This window comes from Hipposideros armiger, unplaced genomic scaffold (genome assembly GCF_001890085.2).
Source record: "Hipposideros armiger isolate ML-2016 unplaced genomic scaffold, ASM189008v1 scaffold_55, whole genome shotgun sequence".
Taxonomy (NCBI): Eukaryota; Metazoa; Chordata; class Mammalia; order Chiroptera; family Hipposideridae; genus Hipposideros; species Hipposideros armiger.
Window position 1 is genome coordinate 3,993,529 of NW_017731405.1, and position 17,432 is coordinate 4,010,960.

General features: G+C 33.5%; 1 protein-coding gene across 1 annotated transcript in view; it reads right to left on the reverse strand.

The window, feature by feature from the left end:
• Window positions 1-17,432, reverse strand: part of POLK (DNA polymerase kappa) — an 82,602-nt gene that overhangs the window by 35,003 nt on the left and 30,167 nt on the right. The window contains exons 2-3 of the mRNA XM_019641005.1: window positions 10,653-10,824; window positions 2,073-2,192 (exon numbers count right to left, since the gene is read on the reverse strand). Coding sequence (XP_019496550.1) covers window positions 2,073-2,192; window positions 10,653-10,787 — 255 coding nt within the window. The 5' untranslated portion in view covers window positions 10,788-10,824. The remainder of the gene's footprint in view (window positions 1-2,072; window positions 2,193-10,652; window positions 10,825-17,432) is intronic.

Genomic DNA, 17,432 nt, shown 5'->3' on the forward strand with positions numbered 1-17,432 from the left:
AAAAACCCCACAAAACTGTTTAGGGTAAAGGGGGTCAAATATATGGTGAAAAAAAAGAGGACTCTGGGTGGTAAGCACACAATGTGATATACAGATGATGTATTACAGAAATGTACACATGAAACCTACATAATTGTACTAACCATTGTCACCCCCAATAAGTTTAATGAAAAAGAATAAAAAAGATTGCTGGGAAACAAACATTTCTCTTCCTTCCATAGTAATAGATTTTAGAGAATATATTTTATAGCTTCTCTTGTAGTTACAGGTGAAACTTAAATTCTTGCCAAAAGAATGTAAGCTGAAGTAATATGTGTAGCTTCTTTTTCACTTGTTTAATAGCAAATTAATTGTTGTCTTTGATTTTTTTCCTGCATTCTTTTTTCCTTACCAGGGGCCAGAATACGGATTGGGGGTAATCCAGTTTTGTCATCCCGGTAAGGATAACACTATGGGATGATGGAACAACACAATGCATAACCTGGGTCTCTAAGTTATTATGGTGATCAGAACTACCCAGCCAGCTGGGACTACTTACCTATTATGTGAGAAAGAAATGATCTTATTTGAACCATTATATTTGGGGTCTCTTGTGCCAGTTACTTAGCCTATATCCCAACAAACAGAATAAAAGAGGAAATCCCCACAAAAAGGAAATGTTAATGAGTAACTAAGTGTAAAAAGACATCTTTATCATAATCAAAGGAGGGTAAATTTAAACAACCATTAAATAATATTTGGACATTGTATCAGCAAAAACTAAAAGACTGATAAAATTGATAAAATTTAGTTGTTAACAGGTTATGTGAGGAAACCAGTATTCTCATGTTGAAAATGTAAAATGGTACAATTTTTGGTGAAAATAACAGCATGAGAGGGCAAAGATATATAAGATTGCACATAAAATGAAAAACTGGCACCAAGGTGGGGTAAGGTAGATAAATTATGGTGCCTCCATACAATGCTATGAAGCATTAAAAATGATGATTTGACAGACAAATCGTTTGTCATGATAGCAGATCATTTAACACAAAAGATAAAAATTAGCTTGTACTCTGGGAAAGCACGTATCAAAAAAAAATTACACATAGTAGTTTGGTAAAGAAAACAGAAAATTTATGATTTCAACTCTATCATGAGAAGAATTTTGTAGCATATCAGATTAACATTATAATTTTATTGTTATGTTGTAGCCTAAAGTGCTTTGTTAAATTGAATCAGATTTTGATAGATGATAAAACTATTTTTAAAATTAAACTTTTGTTTTACTAGCAGAACCTTGAGTAATTTGAGTTAACATACCACATAGAGCCCTGCAGCTTGGTTCTTCTCAAAGTTTTCTCCCAAAATAATTTTTAATACCAGAGAAAACTCTAAGTACGAGTATGTACTCCCTGAAGACTCTATTGAAGCCAAATGCCCCCCAATTTTTAGAAGTCTTGTGTTCTATCTTAAAAATTCATGCACATTAGGCATTCTACCCTTTATGTGACTTTTTGTTTTACTATAATTGTTTTAAATTACCTTTTAATTTAGTTAACATGTTCCTCCAAATCTTTTTTGCAAAATCAGCATTGCAGAAAACATGTCACATTAATCTTGTGGCCTTTCAAGCAGCAAAGCATCTCATATATAATAAAAAGAACATAAGCTTTGAGTTAAATCCTAGTTCTGCCAACTACTTGTCATATGAAGTTAGGCAAGTTACTTAACCTAATTAAGGCTCCATTTACTCTTCAGTATAACAAAGGTGACAATGTCTAAGTGCATATTTGTTATGCATATATTTGTTAAATTTTTTTTATTAGTTTCAGGTGTACAAAACAATGTAATAGACATTTACACCCCTCACAAAGTGATAACCCCCGCTCCCCCAATCTCCTACTCCTCTGACATCATACATAGCTGCTACAATTCTACTGACTCTATTCCTTATGTTAACTTTCTATGCTTTGCAATATAACGAACACTTACATTTCACCTTGTTTTCACTTATGACATGACCACCATTCATTTTAACCCTCAGTTACTACCCTACCAGCTTCCATTTTATTTAGCAATTGCACTAATACCTGTAATTGTGCTTTCCTGAGCTGCTGACTGGTAATTCGAGCTTTTTGTTGCATCATATTTTCAATTCGTTGGTTGACTTGCTTTTCTTTCTTGAGCTCATTTTCATAAAATTTGGACCCCTATATGTAGGAAAACAAAGTAAAATGTAAGAAAAATGTCTGAAGAACAGGATCACGGTAGTATAGCCTACTAGAATCAGAATAATTGAATAAAAAATTTAGCTTTACTACTTCTAGCTGGGTGACTTTTAAATTAATCTATGTCTCAGTTTCTTTATCTGTAAAATGAATTCATAGTTACCTAAATCATAGGATTGTTGTGAGGCAGTACTGAGAACAGTACAAACTCTGAGATGAGTAGATATGCACTCGGAAAATAACATTGTGTCCTAGGCAGAACCCTCCGGGCATATCCAAGGCCTTGGTTAGATGGGGCATCAATTATCTCCTTTGCTTTTACTTTAAACGTGTTTTTAAAAATTTACTGTTAGTCATTAAAGAAAATGTAAAAAATAACTTCTAGAAAATTACCCATCATCCCATAACCAAACATTTATCCATTTATCAGGTAGATAGACATTTGGATTATTTTTACTCTTTGACTATTATGAAAAATGCTGCAATGAACATTTGTGTACATCAAAAATGTGTGAGAATTCTAATTTCTCTACATCCTTGCCGACATTTTTTATTGTCTATCTTATTTATAATAGCCATTCTAGGCTATAATAGTGTCAATGGCATCTCATTGTGGTTTTTTTGTTTTGTTTTTTAAAGATTTTATTGGGGAATTGCGGGGAGGGGAACAGCGTTGGGGAATCGGGGAAGGGGAACAGAGAGGTAGACAAATTGCTGTTTTTGTTCTTCAGTCTAGTTGTGGAGGNCGGCTGCTCAGCTCGGGCTGACTCGAACCGCTGTTGCTCAGAGCTCAAACTCTTGAGCGAGCTCTTAACCAACTGAGCCACTCAGCCGGCCCTAAAGCTATCCCATTCTTTTGGATAAAGCAAAAATGGCTTTTCCTTAAACTTTTAAACCAAGGCATAAATATTAGTGTTTTTATTGTTAGTGAATTTATGCTGTAGTTTATTTACACATTAAAAACCCATTCATTATCTGCAAATAAACTAGCTAGGTCCTGCTCAAATCTGAAGAAAGATTTCTCCAATTTATGTAAATAACTAGACTAAAAATAACTAAAAACAATTTAGTTCTCACTGTCATACTGCCCTAAGTTTTCATGAATTAAAGTGGGACTCAAAAATAATTATTTTTTTCTTTTTAGCAAGCTATTTTATTGCACGTTTCTCAGAAACCATAGATCAAGAGGACTAAAAAAGAAATAAACGTATCAAATATCAAAATAATTCTTTCTTACAAAGTCTTCAAAAGGTTTTCAAACTTATGAAAACTCTGTAATATTTAAGGTCAGCATTTTACATCTTTCTAATTAGGAATACAGTAGAACTCACAAGCAGGAACCAAACATGAATGTGCTACCCCTTCCCCCACCACCTTTCCAGAGCTAGGCACAAAAGCACTTGCTTCCACAGACTGATTTTGAAAAAAGTTGAAAAAATTTTTTAATTGTGGGTGAAGTATCATTTTAGTTTTTTTGGTGGGGGGTTAATTTCTAGGAATAATGAGGTGGGATACAAATAAGAGGAGTGAATCTAAAGACCACTTGTGTAACTAAATGGTAATAAGGGCTAGGCCATAGTTTGTCAAGCATTTCGTCTTAAACACACTGCATTTTACCGCAGTAGTCTAAAAGTGTTTGATGTAGCATTCTAAAGTTTTAATTTATGTCTTACGATCCAGCACTGGTATGAAAGTCCAGTTATTATTTAAAAAAAAAAAAAAAGGAGAAAATGGCAGTTTTTCGTATGTGACAGCTTAGGCAAATTTATTGAGTAATTGGATCTTTATACGCCAGAGATCCTTTTCAAAGCAATAGATTATTCCCTTTTTTCTTGGATTATCAGTCTTTTAGACATTAAATGCTCATAAGCATCTTCACTAGATTGTGTGTGGGCCAAGGAAACCAGATAATCAAAATTAGTGAATATTGTTACTGCTTAAAAACATTGATAAAAAAATATTTCAGAAAAGAGGTTGAAATTAATGACTTGAACTAATTCTGTAAATTATAAATATCAGGTGATTCTAGTATATTGCACATTAAGAAAAAAATAACTAAAGTTAATTTAGGTTATAATTAAGGCAATTCAAAGTTTTGTGGGGAAATAAGAGTTTTCTTATGATGAAAAACAGATGAAAAAATATGTGGAAAAGCAGAGAATTGGGAAATAGAAGGGTGTATTCTGGATACCATATGCAGCTCAGTATTCAATGTATAAACTGAAGAAGTGGTAGGAGGTAAGACGAAAGGGCTAATAAGCTAAGGCAAAATTCTGATGTATGAAAGCATTTGCAGTTGACTTTATTGGTGACAGAAAATCAGTTAAAGGATATATAAGTAGAGATGAGATATCAGACTTACCTCTCTACTCACAGCTCGGTATTTGTCAAAGTTTGGGGGCACTATAATAAGTTGCGGGCAGAGTCTTTTAGCAATAAATCCTGGCATGGCTGCACGAACTCCAAACCTCCTTGCATGATAATTTGAAGTACTCTGAAAGAAATGGACCACATGGGAAAAAGTAAACAAGCCTAAATGAAGATATTGATCAATGTATTCAAAAGAAACACATTACTGATGGGTATTTTCAACTCAAGGACATTTCTTTTATAGGTCACTGTCTCAAATCAAGCTTTGATTTTATCCCATGATAATGTTACAGTATCATGACCCTGTTTCTCAGCTGTCCCCATATTTATAATGTGACACCAGGGACTAAGCAAGACTGTGCCAATAAAAATGTCCTCTTATATTTCCAGTCACTAAACTTCATTGTTTTTAAGGCATACCCATAATATAGTACTATAGTACTGTAGTATCATAATATAGTACTATGTATCATAATATAGTACTATATATCAAAGTTTGGATGATAGTGGGTGATGTCACATGAAAGAGTTTAGTAATAGTAATAAAGTAATATTATAGTAGAAATAATATAGATGCTACATGAAAGTAATAGTATAGTATAGTAATAGTAATATATATACCATAGTAATTGTACAGTATAATAACATAGATTTGGAATTCGCTGTATTTGGGATTTTGGAAGTTTTTCATATATAACAAAAATCAAAGGACTAATATATGGTCAGCCAAATTAAGTCTCCAAAGTGAAGTAATAAAAGCTTATAAGCACTTTAAAAATTAAGTTTTATTTCTTAAGGCTTCACTATCTTTTTTTTTTTTTTTTGCATTTTTCATAAATGGGCTATAAAATACACTTAAATCTATACTGATACTAAAAATGTCCTCATGAACAAATCCATTAAAGACTTTAGTTTCTGAACTTAATGGAGGAGAAATGCAGTTTAAATGTATTTATAACAAGATTAAAAAGAGAGCTTTCTGATCCCATTTTGTAATTTTATTACATATAAATGTTTTCTAAATTAAGGTAAATGCAGAAGCAAAAACTAAACTTCGGGTTTTAAGACATATGAATGCATAATAATTTAAAAATACACTTGGTCTTTTAGAAAGATTTTCTAAAGATAATAAAAATAATACAGCAAACACCTGATCAGTTTCAAATTTTAAAGTATATAATATGAATTAAGTTACAGACAGATGCTTTCCAAATGCGAATTCCCAGGCCAACTACAAAATAAGCATTATTTTCAAATTTACATTAACTGTTACTCACATGCTTCAATTCCTTTCATTTTCCATGTTCTGGTTTTAAAATGCAAAGCACTCCAGAGGAGATTTAAGACTGTGGCACAGCGGAAATAGTATTTACCTAGACCCCCTTTTCCCCATCTGAATGTGTGGAAGTCAAAGTAAAGAGAGCTGCAGAAAAACTGCATACCAAGTAAGGTATCTGTCATGTTCATAAGCCCCTTCTGCAGATTTCCTTATGCTATGTTTATGTTCTTCATGGCTCTTTATCACCCTACCACCAAGTGAGTCACTCTAATAGTAGAATACTATCGTAGGAAGCAAAGCATGCTGCCTTCAGGTTTATTGTTAGAGCTGCCACTGAATGGCATAGTTACCTTTTCAGTCTGCCTACTTCTCTGTGAGGCCTAGAGAAATGCTGAAGTGGTTTCTTATTTGCTTTCTTTTTTTAAAAGATTTTTATTGGGGAATTGGGGGGATGGGAACAGTGCTGGGGAATTGGGGGAAGGGGAACAGACAAGTTGCTGTCCTTTTGTTCTTCNGGCCACTCACGTAGCTCACAGCAGCCCATTGCAGCCCCAGTGCAGCCTATGCCATCGCCGGTGACTCACAGCAGCCCAGCTTCAGGTTGAGCTGTAGTTCATCATCTTAGCTGTAGAGGGCGAGCATCACTGGCCCTCAATGTGGGATCCGAACCGCAGCCCTGCTGCTCAGAGCTGGTGCTCCCAAGCAAGCTCTTAACCAGCTGAGCCACTCAGCTGGCCCCTCTCATTGTGGTTTTAATTTACATTTCCTCAATGATTAATAATGTTAAACATCTTTTTATGTGATTATATGCCATTCTTGAGTGAAATGTCTACTTAAGTCTTTTGCCCATTTTTGAATTGGGTTGTCTTCTAACTAACAAGTTGTAAAAATTCTTTGTATATTCTAGATGTAAGTCCTTTAACTGATGCGTGTTTTGCATATATTTTACCTTAGTATGTTGCATATCTTTTTTATTTTTCTAACGGTATTTTTTGAAGTGAAAACATTTTTTTTTCTTCTTTTTTTTTTAGCTGAGCCATCCTGCCACCTGTTGGCAGTTCAGCAGCAGCTCAGCTCGGGCTGGGAATCGAACCGGCGACAAAGTGCAAACATTTTGATATTTGATGAAGTCTAATATGTCAACTTTTTCCTTTATTGACTGCAGTTTTGGTACTGTATCTAAGAAATGTTTGCCTAACCAAAGGTCCAAAGATTTTCTCCTATCTTTTAAAAGGTTCATTGCTTTAGTTCTTACATTTAAGTATATTTTGAGTTAATTTTTTGTGTATGGTGTGAAGTGAAAGTCTAAGTTCATCATTTTTGGCATGTAAATATCTAGTTGTCCCAGCATCATTTGCTGAACAGACTATATTTTTGCCTTGGTACTTCTGTCAAAAATCAATAAATGATAAAATTAATTCTGGACTATTAATTTTGCTGACTGTTCTATAAGTCTAGCCTTATGACAGTAGCATACTGTCTTAATAACCGTAGCTTTATAGTAAGTTTTGAAATAAGAAAGTCAAACACCTCCATGTTTGTTTCCTTTCAAAACTGTTTTGGCTATTTTAGGTATTTTGCATTTCCATATAAATTTTAGAACCTGCTTGTAAATTTCTGCTTGTCAGGGGAAAAAAAGCCCCTGGAATTTTGATGAGGGATTATGTTGAATTTATACATCAGTTTGGGGAGAACTGTCTTCTTAATGATATTGAGTTGTCTCATCTTTGTACATGGAACACCTCTCCATTTTTTAGAGCTTTCATTTCCATCAGCATCTTTTCTTGTAATTTCCAGGGTACATGTGATGCACTCCTTTTGAAATTCCTTAGAATTTTCTATATGTAAGATCATGCCATCTGCAAAGAGATAGCTGTGGTTCTTCCTTTCCACTCTAGATGCCTTTTATTTCTTTTAATTGCCTGACTGCACTGGTTAGAATTTTCAGAACTATGTTGAATAGAAGAGGTGAGATTGGATATCTTTGCCTTGTTCCTGATTTTGGGGGGAAAGTGTTTAGTCTTCTACTACAAAGTATGGTGACAACAAATAGAAGTTCCCTTCCAGCTCAAGAGTTTTTAACATGAATGGATATAGGGTTTTGTCAAATATGCTTTTTCTGCATCTACTGAGATGACCATGTATTTACTGTCCTTTATTCTATTAATATGGTATATTACATTAATTGATTTTTGGCTGTTCAACCAACCTTGCATTCCTAGGATAAATCCTACTTGATCATGGTACGTAATTTTTTTATATATATATTGCTGGATTCAGTTTGCTAACATTTTGTTGAGGACTTTTACATTTATAATGAATGACCTATAATCTGCTCATCTGCCTTTGGTGTCAAGGGGATATTGGCCTAACAGAGTAAGTTGGGAAGTAGGGATAGATGAAACAACACTTGTAAAACTACTGGAAACTGTTGATGCTTGGGTAATAATTACCTGAGGATTCACTTACTATTCTCTCTACTTTAGTGCATGTTTAAAAATTTTCTGATAAAAGTCTGTGAAAAGTAAACTGCATTGCTATGGAGTAGCAAAAATTAGAAAATTCAATTTAAAAAACATATTTATGATAACCCCACACCCAATAAACACTAGAGAAATATGTTACATAGAATAAATATTTTAATTTATATTAATATATGAGGTATATATTTTATGATTGTAATATACATCAATCACATGATAAAAATCAATTATATGATGTATATATTTTTTTTTCTGTGATTTATATATATCATATAAAATTTATATGGAAGACCAAAGATTCAAGAATACCCAAAATACTCTTAAAAAAGAAGAGTGAGCAAAAAAAGAACTTGTTCTAGAAGACAGCAAGACCTATTATAAAGTATTTTAATTAAAATCATGTTGGATATGTACAAGAACAGACGAATAATCCAGTGGAACAGGAGAGAGAGCTACAGATCAGTAGGAAAAGGATGAATTATTTAATAAATAGTACTGGGACACAGACAAAGAGGCTTATAGGCTTTATTTTATTCTCTTCTTTCTCAAAAATTTTATGATGAAAATTTCAAAGACATCTCAAACAGAAAAATAAATCAGTAAAATAAACACATATATAAAATTATTACTGAGATTTAACAACTGTTAACATTTTGCCATATTTCCTTCATTGATTTTTTTTAAGTGAACTGTTTTAAAATTATAGATAAAATGACATTTAGCTATTCCATAGAGTATTTCAGTATACATCTTTAAAAATAAGGCCCTTTTCCCACATACGAGTATTCATAACATTTCATAACTAATAAAATTAACAATAATTCCTTAATATTATCTAATGCCCTTTCCATATTCAAATTCACCTAAATGTTCCAAATGTATTCGTTCAAACCAGGATTTAATCAGGGTTCATATATTATAATTGCTTATTTCATGTCTTAATTCTTTTACTTTTAAAATTGGATCTATGTTTTATATACCTAAAAAGTGATTTTCCCCTCAATTTTTTATTTTGGAATTTCCAAATCTTCAAAACTTGAAAGGTACAATGAACACCTACGTGTCCTCACCTAAATATAGCAATTGTTAATATCCTGCTACATTTGGTTTCTTCCCTAAGTCTTATGCATGCACAGGCACATACACATACACACAAACTTTCCTCCCCATTTTTGACCAAATCATTTTAAAGTAAATTGCTGTGAATATTAGCATGCATTTCCTAAGAATGAGGATATTCTCTTAAATTTTACACCTTTCTAAATGGATATCTCATAATATATGAGTGAAACCAAAAAAAAAAATAATAAAAAACGGCAGGAAAAAAAGAAACATTAAAGAATTCTTTTATGACCTTGGAGAAAGACGAATGTAGTTGACTAATTCAAGTACATAAAAAGAAGCAAACAAAACATTTCTGCACAGGAGAAATTACCATAAGCAAAGTGAAAAGATAAACAATGATCCAATGCAAAACTGTGCAAAAGGTAAGAAGAGATAGTAAACAAGGAAATACAAATGGCTTTTAAACATATAAAAAGATGTATAATCTCACTTTTCATAAGCAAAATACAAATTAATGCTACACTACATTACTATAAATTGGCAAATCCAAAAGTTTAGCAACACACTGTGTTGGCACAGTTGTGGCAATGGTAATACATACTCTTATATATTGGCAGTGGAAATGTAAATTGATACAAACAAATGGAGGGCAACTGAGCAATTCATAAAAATTGTACATGCATATATCTGTTTGTGCTATTTGCATTTGGTGGAGCAGTTCCACTTGTGGAAATTTCTTCCATAATTATACTTGCACATATGTAAAGTTATGAAGTACGTATGAGGTTGCTCACTGTAGTGCTTTTTGTAAAAACAACAGACTAGAAATATATCCATCAATAAAGAGTGGGACTAGCTTACTATATTATATCCACATATGTAAAAGAATGAAGATCTTTAAGTACTTATACAGAAAGACCTCCAAGTTATATTAATTAAAACAAAAATAAAAAACACAGCAACTATAATATTCTCCTACTGAGATTTTTAAAAAAGGTAAAAAAATACATGTATGTTATTTTGCTTTTATATGCATATCATGTACATGTGAAGTAGAAAACTGGATAGCAAGAGCAATCGTATAGAAAGGAAATTATTCCATACGCATATATAGCTTAACAATATTATATATTAATATATTAAAAATTATAATAAAAAGGATGTTTAAAACTTACTGATTTTCAGTTAAACAGAAAGTAAAAAACTTAACGAAATTAAAGACAATGAAAGAAACAAGGAACATACCTTTGTGGCTTCCATTATAATTTTGTTTATTTTCTCTTTATCTAATCCTTCCATCCCAGCTTTATTATCATTAAGTCCCATTCTAAGCAGAAGGTCATCTTTGTAATTGTTGTTCTTCTCCTTTGTGCTATCCATGGTGTAGACTTAACGTTAAAATGGATTTTTTTATTACCTGAAAAAGCATAAGTAAAAATTGCTTTTCAAAGTGTTCATGGGGAAGCTGGGAGGTTACAGAAATCAGCAAAAAAAAAAGATGGTTAAGAATTTTTAGCTATTGAGAAATTATTATTTATATTTTAAAATTACTATCCCAAGATTATTGTGCTCTTGGAGGGAAGAAAGAAATAAACATTTCCTGAAAGCTCTGTGCCAGCCACTCTGCTTGGTGCTTTACACTTAAACCTATCACAGCAGCCCTGGAAGGTAAATATTATCTGAAATATAAAAAGAAAAGAAACCTTTTCTCTTAGAGTCTTAGAACATGTCTACTGACACAAAATTTGCTGATAAGTGATAACATCTGTGTTGAAATGAAACCCAGGCTTCAGGCCAAAGTTCGTGTTCTTCCCATATTAATACACTGTATAGGAAATAAATACAAAACAACATGTCCTCTACTAAACACATTAAGTTCAATAGCATTTATTACCTACTGTATGCAGAGCTCCGTTCTTAAAGCAGTGAAAAAAAATACAGAAAAAATAATTATTCACTTTCAGGAAATTATTACATTGTACAACGTTATGTCACTTCTAAGATTAAGAAAAATCCTTTCAAATAATAATTCTTTAATATCTTTATATAGATAGTTCTTTAAAATTTACCTTCACATACATTAGCTTTTAAAAATATTTATAATAACCATGAGAAGTAGATTCGGTTATTTGCAGGTTAGGAAGAAAGACATTGGAATTTCAGGAAGGAATTATCCATCATTACTCTGCTAAAAAGTGAAAGAACTGGAATTTGAATCCAAGTCTTCTTACTCCAAGTCCAATGCAGCTACCATGGCATCACAGCTGTCTTCAATTTGGGGTTCACTTATGCTATAAATAAATGGCCAGGTGAACAGCTACCATAAATCTACAACATTATGACAGTGATTTCTTATTTGCATAATTTAGAGCTCATTTATGTAATCGAGGAACATTTTTTTTCTAGTTAACATCCATCACCATAGTTACAATTTTTTTTTCTTGTGATGAGAACCTTTAAATCTACTCTTAGCAACTTACAAGTACACAATACAGTATTATTAACTGTAGTCACCATGCTGTACATGACATCCCATAACTTAATTCATTTTATAACTGCAAGTTTGTATCTCTTGACCACTTTTACCCATTAGGCTCCCTGTCCCCAGCAACCAGCAATCTATCTGTTCTCTGTATCTATGAATTCAATTGTTGTTGTTTTTTTTAAGATTCCACGTATAAGTGAGATCATGTAGTATTTGTCTTTCTTTGTCTGACTTATTTCACTTAGCATAATGCCCTCCAAAGGACCTTTTCTTAGTGCTGCTTCTTCCATTTTTTGGAACCTGCAAAGAATGAAAAAAATTATCAAAGGGAATTTGAATCCTGTGATTATTAGTGATAGTTTCATAAGGAAAAAATAGTGTACATCACAGTAGCTCTCAAACTTCGCTTCACACTCGATTCACCTGGAGAGATTCTAAAGCTCTTGATGCCAGGTTGCATCCTATACCAAATAAATCAGAAAGTCTCGGAATAAGAGCCAAATGCCAGTATTTTTAAGAGATGCGGAGGTGAATTCCAGTGTGCCCCAAGCAGAGAAACCACTGGTGGTGATGTTTGTCAGTGCCCAAGGGAATATAGGTTGGTTTTCTGTTTTTATCATATGAATTTTTTTCTCTTCAACTATTACATTTAGCCTAATATTGTCCAATATTTTGCCTTATGCTTTAGTAATCCAATTACTTGTCATTTACTAGTAAAACAGGTGAAGGTAATTCATTCATAATATCCCCAAACTAACACTACTTAAGAGTGAAGGGACTAAATGCAGACATCCTACATTTAAGTGGCTTTTTCCTTTAAATGATGAAATGAAAGGAAAAGAAACATTTAATGAATGCTTACTACTACTTCACATATGGTATAATATTTAGGCCAAACACTTCGAGAAGAATTAGTTTTGGTCCTTAACTGGGTCAGAAGAACTGGGCTATACTGGTGCCAGGCAAAGATGGGATAAAGTTAGTTTTCAGCTATCATCTGCCTTGTTGATGCCCAATTACCAGGCAACTTATGTCCAATTTCATGGACACAGGTTTACTACCATCTACAGATTAAGACTTCCAAGTTTATAGCTCCAGTCCAAATGCCTGTCTGACATTTCAAATTTAACATGTCCAAAACTGATCTTCTCAGATGTCTTCATCTTACAAATCAGCTCCACTTGCAGCCTTCCTCATCTGTTACAGGCAACGGTAATCCCTTCCAGTTGCTCATGCAAATAACCTTGTAGTCATTCTTGACCCTGCTCTTTCTCATACACCCCACCTCCAAATTGTCAGGAAATCCTGTGGGCTCTGCTTTCAAAATGTACCCTGAATTCTACCACTTCTCACTATTTTCACTCTAGGCTGAATCACCATTACTATTTCATGCCTGGATTATTGCCAATAGCCTCTTAAATAGTCTCTTGTTTCTGTACTTGCCCTCCTACAGTCAGTTATCAATACAGTAGCCCAAATAATTCTTTCAAATCACAAGTTAGGTCATGTCACTCCTCTGCAAAAAACTGTACAATGGCACCCCATGTCACTCTAGAATAAAACCCAAAGTTCTTAAGGGGATATGGATCCCAGTTACTTGTTACCAATCTGCGCTCACAGCTGTCTATAACTGGCCAGCCACACTGGTCTCTTTGCTGTTCCTCAGATCTGCTGGGCACACGCTAACCTTTAGGCCTTTTGCACTGGCTGTTTCTCCTGTAAGGGGTTCTTTGGCCAGATATCTTCTTGACTAAACTTCCCTATCTTCAAGTCTTTGCTTCTCAATGAGGGCTCACCCAGACCTCCTTATTTAAAATTGCAGCCTGAGATCAGATAACTTGAGAGAGAGAGAGAGAGAGAGAGAGAGAGAGAGAGAGAGAAAGGAGACACAGAAAAAAGACAAAAGACAAAATAAATAAATGAATAGTAAAATTGCAGCCTGATTACCCCTCCTACCCTCTCTTCCCAATGCCCCATTGCTTTTCATGGGCCTTATCAATTCCTAACATACCAAGTAAGTTTACTTACTTATTATGACTGTTGTCTGTCTCCCCTGTGAAAATGTAAGCCCTATGAGGGCAGGGAACTTTTTTTTTTCTTCACTTTATGAATCCCCAGTGCCTCAAACAGTGCTTGGCACAGAGGAAGAGCTCAATAAATGTTGAATGACTAAATTCAGTTTATATAATTTTCTCATTCTTTTATTGACGTAGCACGGTCACATAATCATATTAAAAGACTGGGACAAAAACTGCTTTTCTGAGTTAATACTTCAAGATATTTGTAGTTTTTCCTTATTTCAACATTAACTATGTAGGAACAAATATGTGAGCTAAACAACCTCCAATCCTATAAATCTTATTTTCCTAAGGCATTTAGTGGTTAAATTAGTTTATTAAAGCTTTTGGGATTTGTATTAGAATATAAGAATATTTTGAATTTACATAATAGAATGTTTGCTAGAATCCATTAATATTTAAAAGATTTTAGCTTATATATATTCTTTGAGAAATTAAGGTACGTTGTTTAATTGCTTTGATTAAATACTTTCTAATTATATCTAAATCTAAGAAAAATTGGAAAAAGGTAAAAAACACACTAAGTTTTAGTATACTTGGATCCCTATGAGTTCTTTTTGGTACTATCATTTATGTCACTGTGGTAAGCCTGCTTTTTTTTTTGGTCAGTATTTCTGTTATTTTCAAATTTCTATTATCTCTAATTAGTCCTGGTTATCTCTGTTGCTCCTATTAGTTCTTACCAAGTTTATCTGGAAATCTATAAGTTGAAAGGGGGAGCTCCTAGCAGGCATGATCACATAATACCACAAAGTACGATGATTTTCCATATTTTTCTGGGAAGTGAGATTTAATACTACTTCAGATGTTTTCAGGAGGGCAGTATGTAATGTCAGTACCTAGTATGGTTTCTGGTATAAGATAAATTCTCAATCAATAGTTGTTGCTGTTGGGGGCCGACCGAGTGGCGCGATGGTTAAGAACTGGCTTGGGACGCCAGAGGACCCCGGTTCGGATCCCACATATGAGGGCCAGTGACACTGCCCTCCACAGCTAAGATGCTGAACAACAGCTCAACCTGGAGCTGGGCTGCCGTGAGGCGCCGGCGACGGCATAGGCTGCAGCCCCTGTGGCAGTGGGTTGCCATGGGCTACCGTGTGTAGCCAGCAGCCAGCGTGAGCGGCCAGCAGCCGCAGTGAGCGGCCGTCCAGAAGCCAGCGACTGATCTGCCTCACCTGGGAAGAGCGCAATGATAGTGCCAACTTGGGCCAGTGAAGCAACGTCCTCCACAACTAGACTGAAGAACAAAACGACAGCAACTTGTCTGTTCCCCTTCCCCCGATTCCCCAGTGCTGTTCCCCTCCTCCCAATTCCCCAATAAAATCTTGAAAAAAAAAATAGTTGTTGTTGTTGTTATTATTAAAGTTAAGCCAAATTTATTATTATTATTATTAAAGTTAAGCCAAATTTATTATTATTATTAAAGTTAAGCCAAATTTGCAGAGCTGTGAAAATCACTAGTCTTTTTTCTCTCTAAGATAAAGACACTATATATAAGAGAACAGGGTACACTGTAAGCATCCAAAGCCAAAGTTCACACATCATATAGATGAATCTGTTTTGTTAACAAAGGAATATTTGTCCTATGATTACTATGTACTATCACATATACTCATAAAGTCCCAAAGTCTATGAATGAACATAACTGTCACTTTATAAACAAAAGTTTTTTTGAATAAGAAAATGGAAAATAGCTTGATATTACAGAATAGTCTGTTTTACTTCAACTCAGAGGCACAAACAGTAACGCACAACTGAAAGGAAAGAACTCTAGATTCTTATAGTATAGCATATTGGTTTAAAAGAACATTTTTTCTCTGAAAATATTCAAATTCTTCCTAGTCTGATTCTACCACTGACTATTCAGGTTACCACTTAAAAAATGTAAGGCCACCCTGTTTTTGATGATAGTAAAGATGGAAAATTAGAATTTTTCAGAAGAGATTCTAAGGATGAAGTTTTTTTATGGTAGGGTTTCTCTTACCTATAAAAAGCACACAAAACTACATACACAATACCATAAGTGCTTAGCATATTGACCAAAGTCACCTGGAATTAATATACCAGAAAATATGCAAAATGTATGCAGGGTAATAAGAGAAAGAAAAGGAGTGGAAAAGAGAGAGAGGAAAGAGGAGAAGGAGGAAAAACTAAACTATAAGGAAGTTCCTAGGTGGAGTTTGCTTCCTCTTTCTAATATACTAAATAACCAAACCCAATAATCTCAAAAAAAACCTGTATATATCTTAAGAACAAATACTATTTTTAAACTCTCCAAATGTTCAAATATTTTATATGTTTGTTTGAACAGATTAAGCAACCAGCACAGCACAAAACTTCAGACTGATTAACTGTTTATTTTATTATCTAAATTTAAATACAGTAAATTAAATTAATTATATTACCCTAATTTTAAAGTAGTAATTTTCAAATTAATGTTTGACTTTTAAAACTTTCCTTTTACATTTCTGTTTACCGTAAAAGTATTTTTTTTTAATTTTCAAGAAAATAAAAAAATCACAGTCTTAAGACTTTAACAGATTTTTTCCATGTTCTTCTCCAGTTATTTTATACACACACATGTGAACACATATACTCAAACCACACACCCACAATTCTTACATAATGGGAACAAAAGCACAGAGGAAACTTTGCATTTTTAGCTTTAGCTTTTAATATCTTTGCAAAATAAGATGTACAAAAATTTCAAAATTATTTCAGAGTGGATTATTTGAAAGATTCTTAAATTTGTATGTATCGCTGAGAAATAACTGAAATAATATAATTCTTACAGATCCTAAACCAAGGAAATATTGGGTTGCTGGAAAAGTCATGATGTATTTTTTTCTGTTTTTCATTGTAAAAATGCATCATGACTTTTCCGACAATCCAATATATGCTAAAAGAAAACTCAAGTTTTCAACAAGGACATAAAGTCCACTCTTTAAGAGAGAACCATGCACATATTCTTTTCAATTGCCTTTTTCCTTCCTGAGTTTTCTATTAATTTAACTTATTCCAATGAAGAATGGAACAGAGGCAGTCAAAAAAATCTACACTCTACCTAATGTTACTCACATATAAAATTCACTCTTATAGAATAATCAATTGAAATTATCTGTTTCTTTAGTTAGTTACCTATAAGGGAGCTACCATAAGACTGCCAGCTGATTTCTCAACAGAAACTTTGCAGGCCAGAAGGGACTGGCACAATATATTCAAAGTGATGTAAAGCAAGGACCTATAACCAAGCTTACTGTACCCAGCAAAGCTATCATTTAGAATAAAAGATAAAGAGCTTAACTATAGGGTCTAAATTTGCAGACATTACCCTGAGCAATATTTTTACTGATACATCCCCGCGGGCTAGGGAAGTAAAAGAAAAAATGAACATATGGGACTACATCAAACTTAAAAGTTTTTTCACAACAAAAGAAGCCATCAATAAAACGAAAAGGAAGC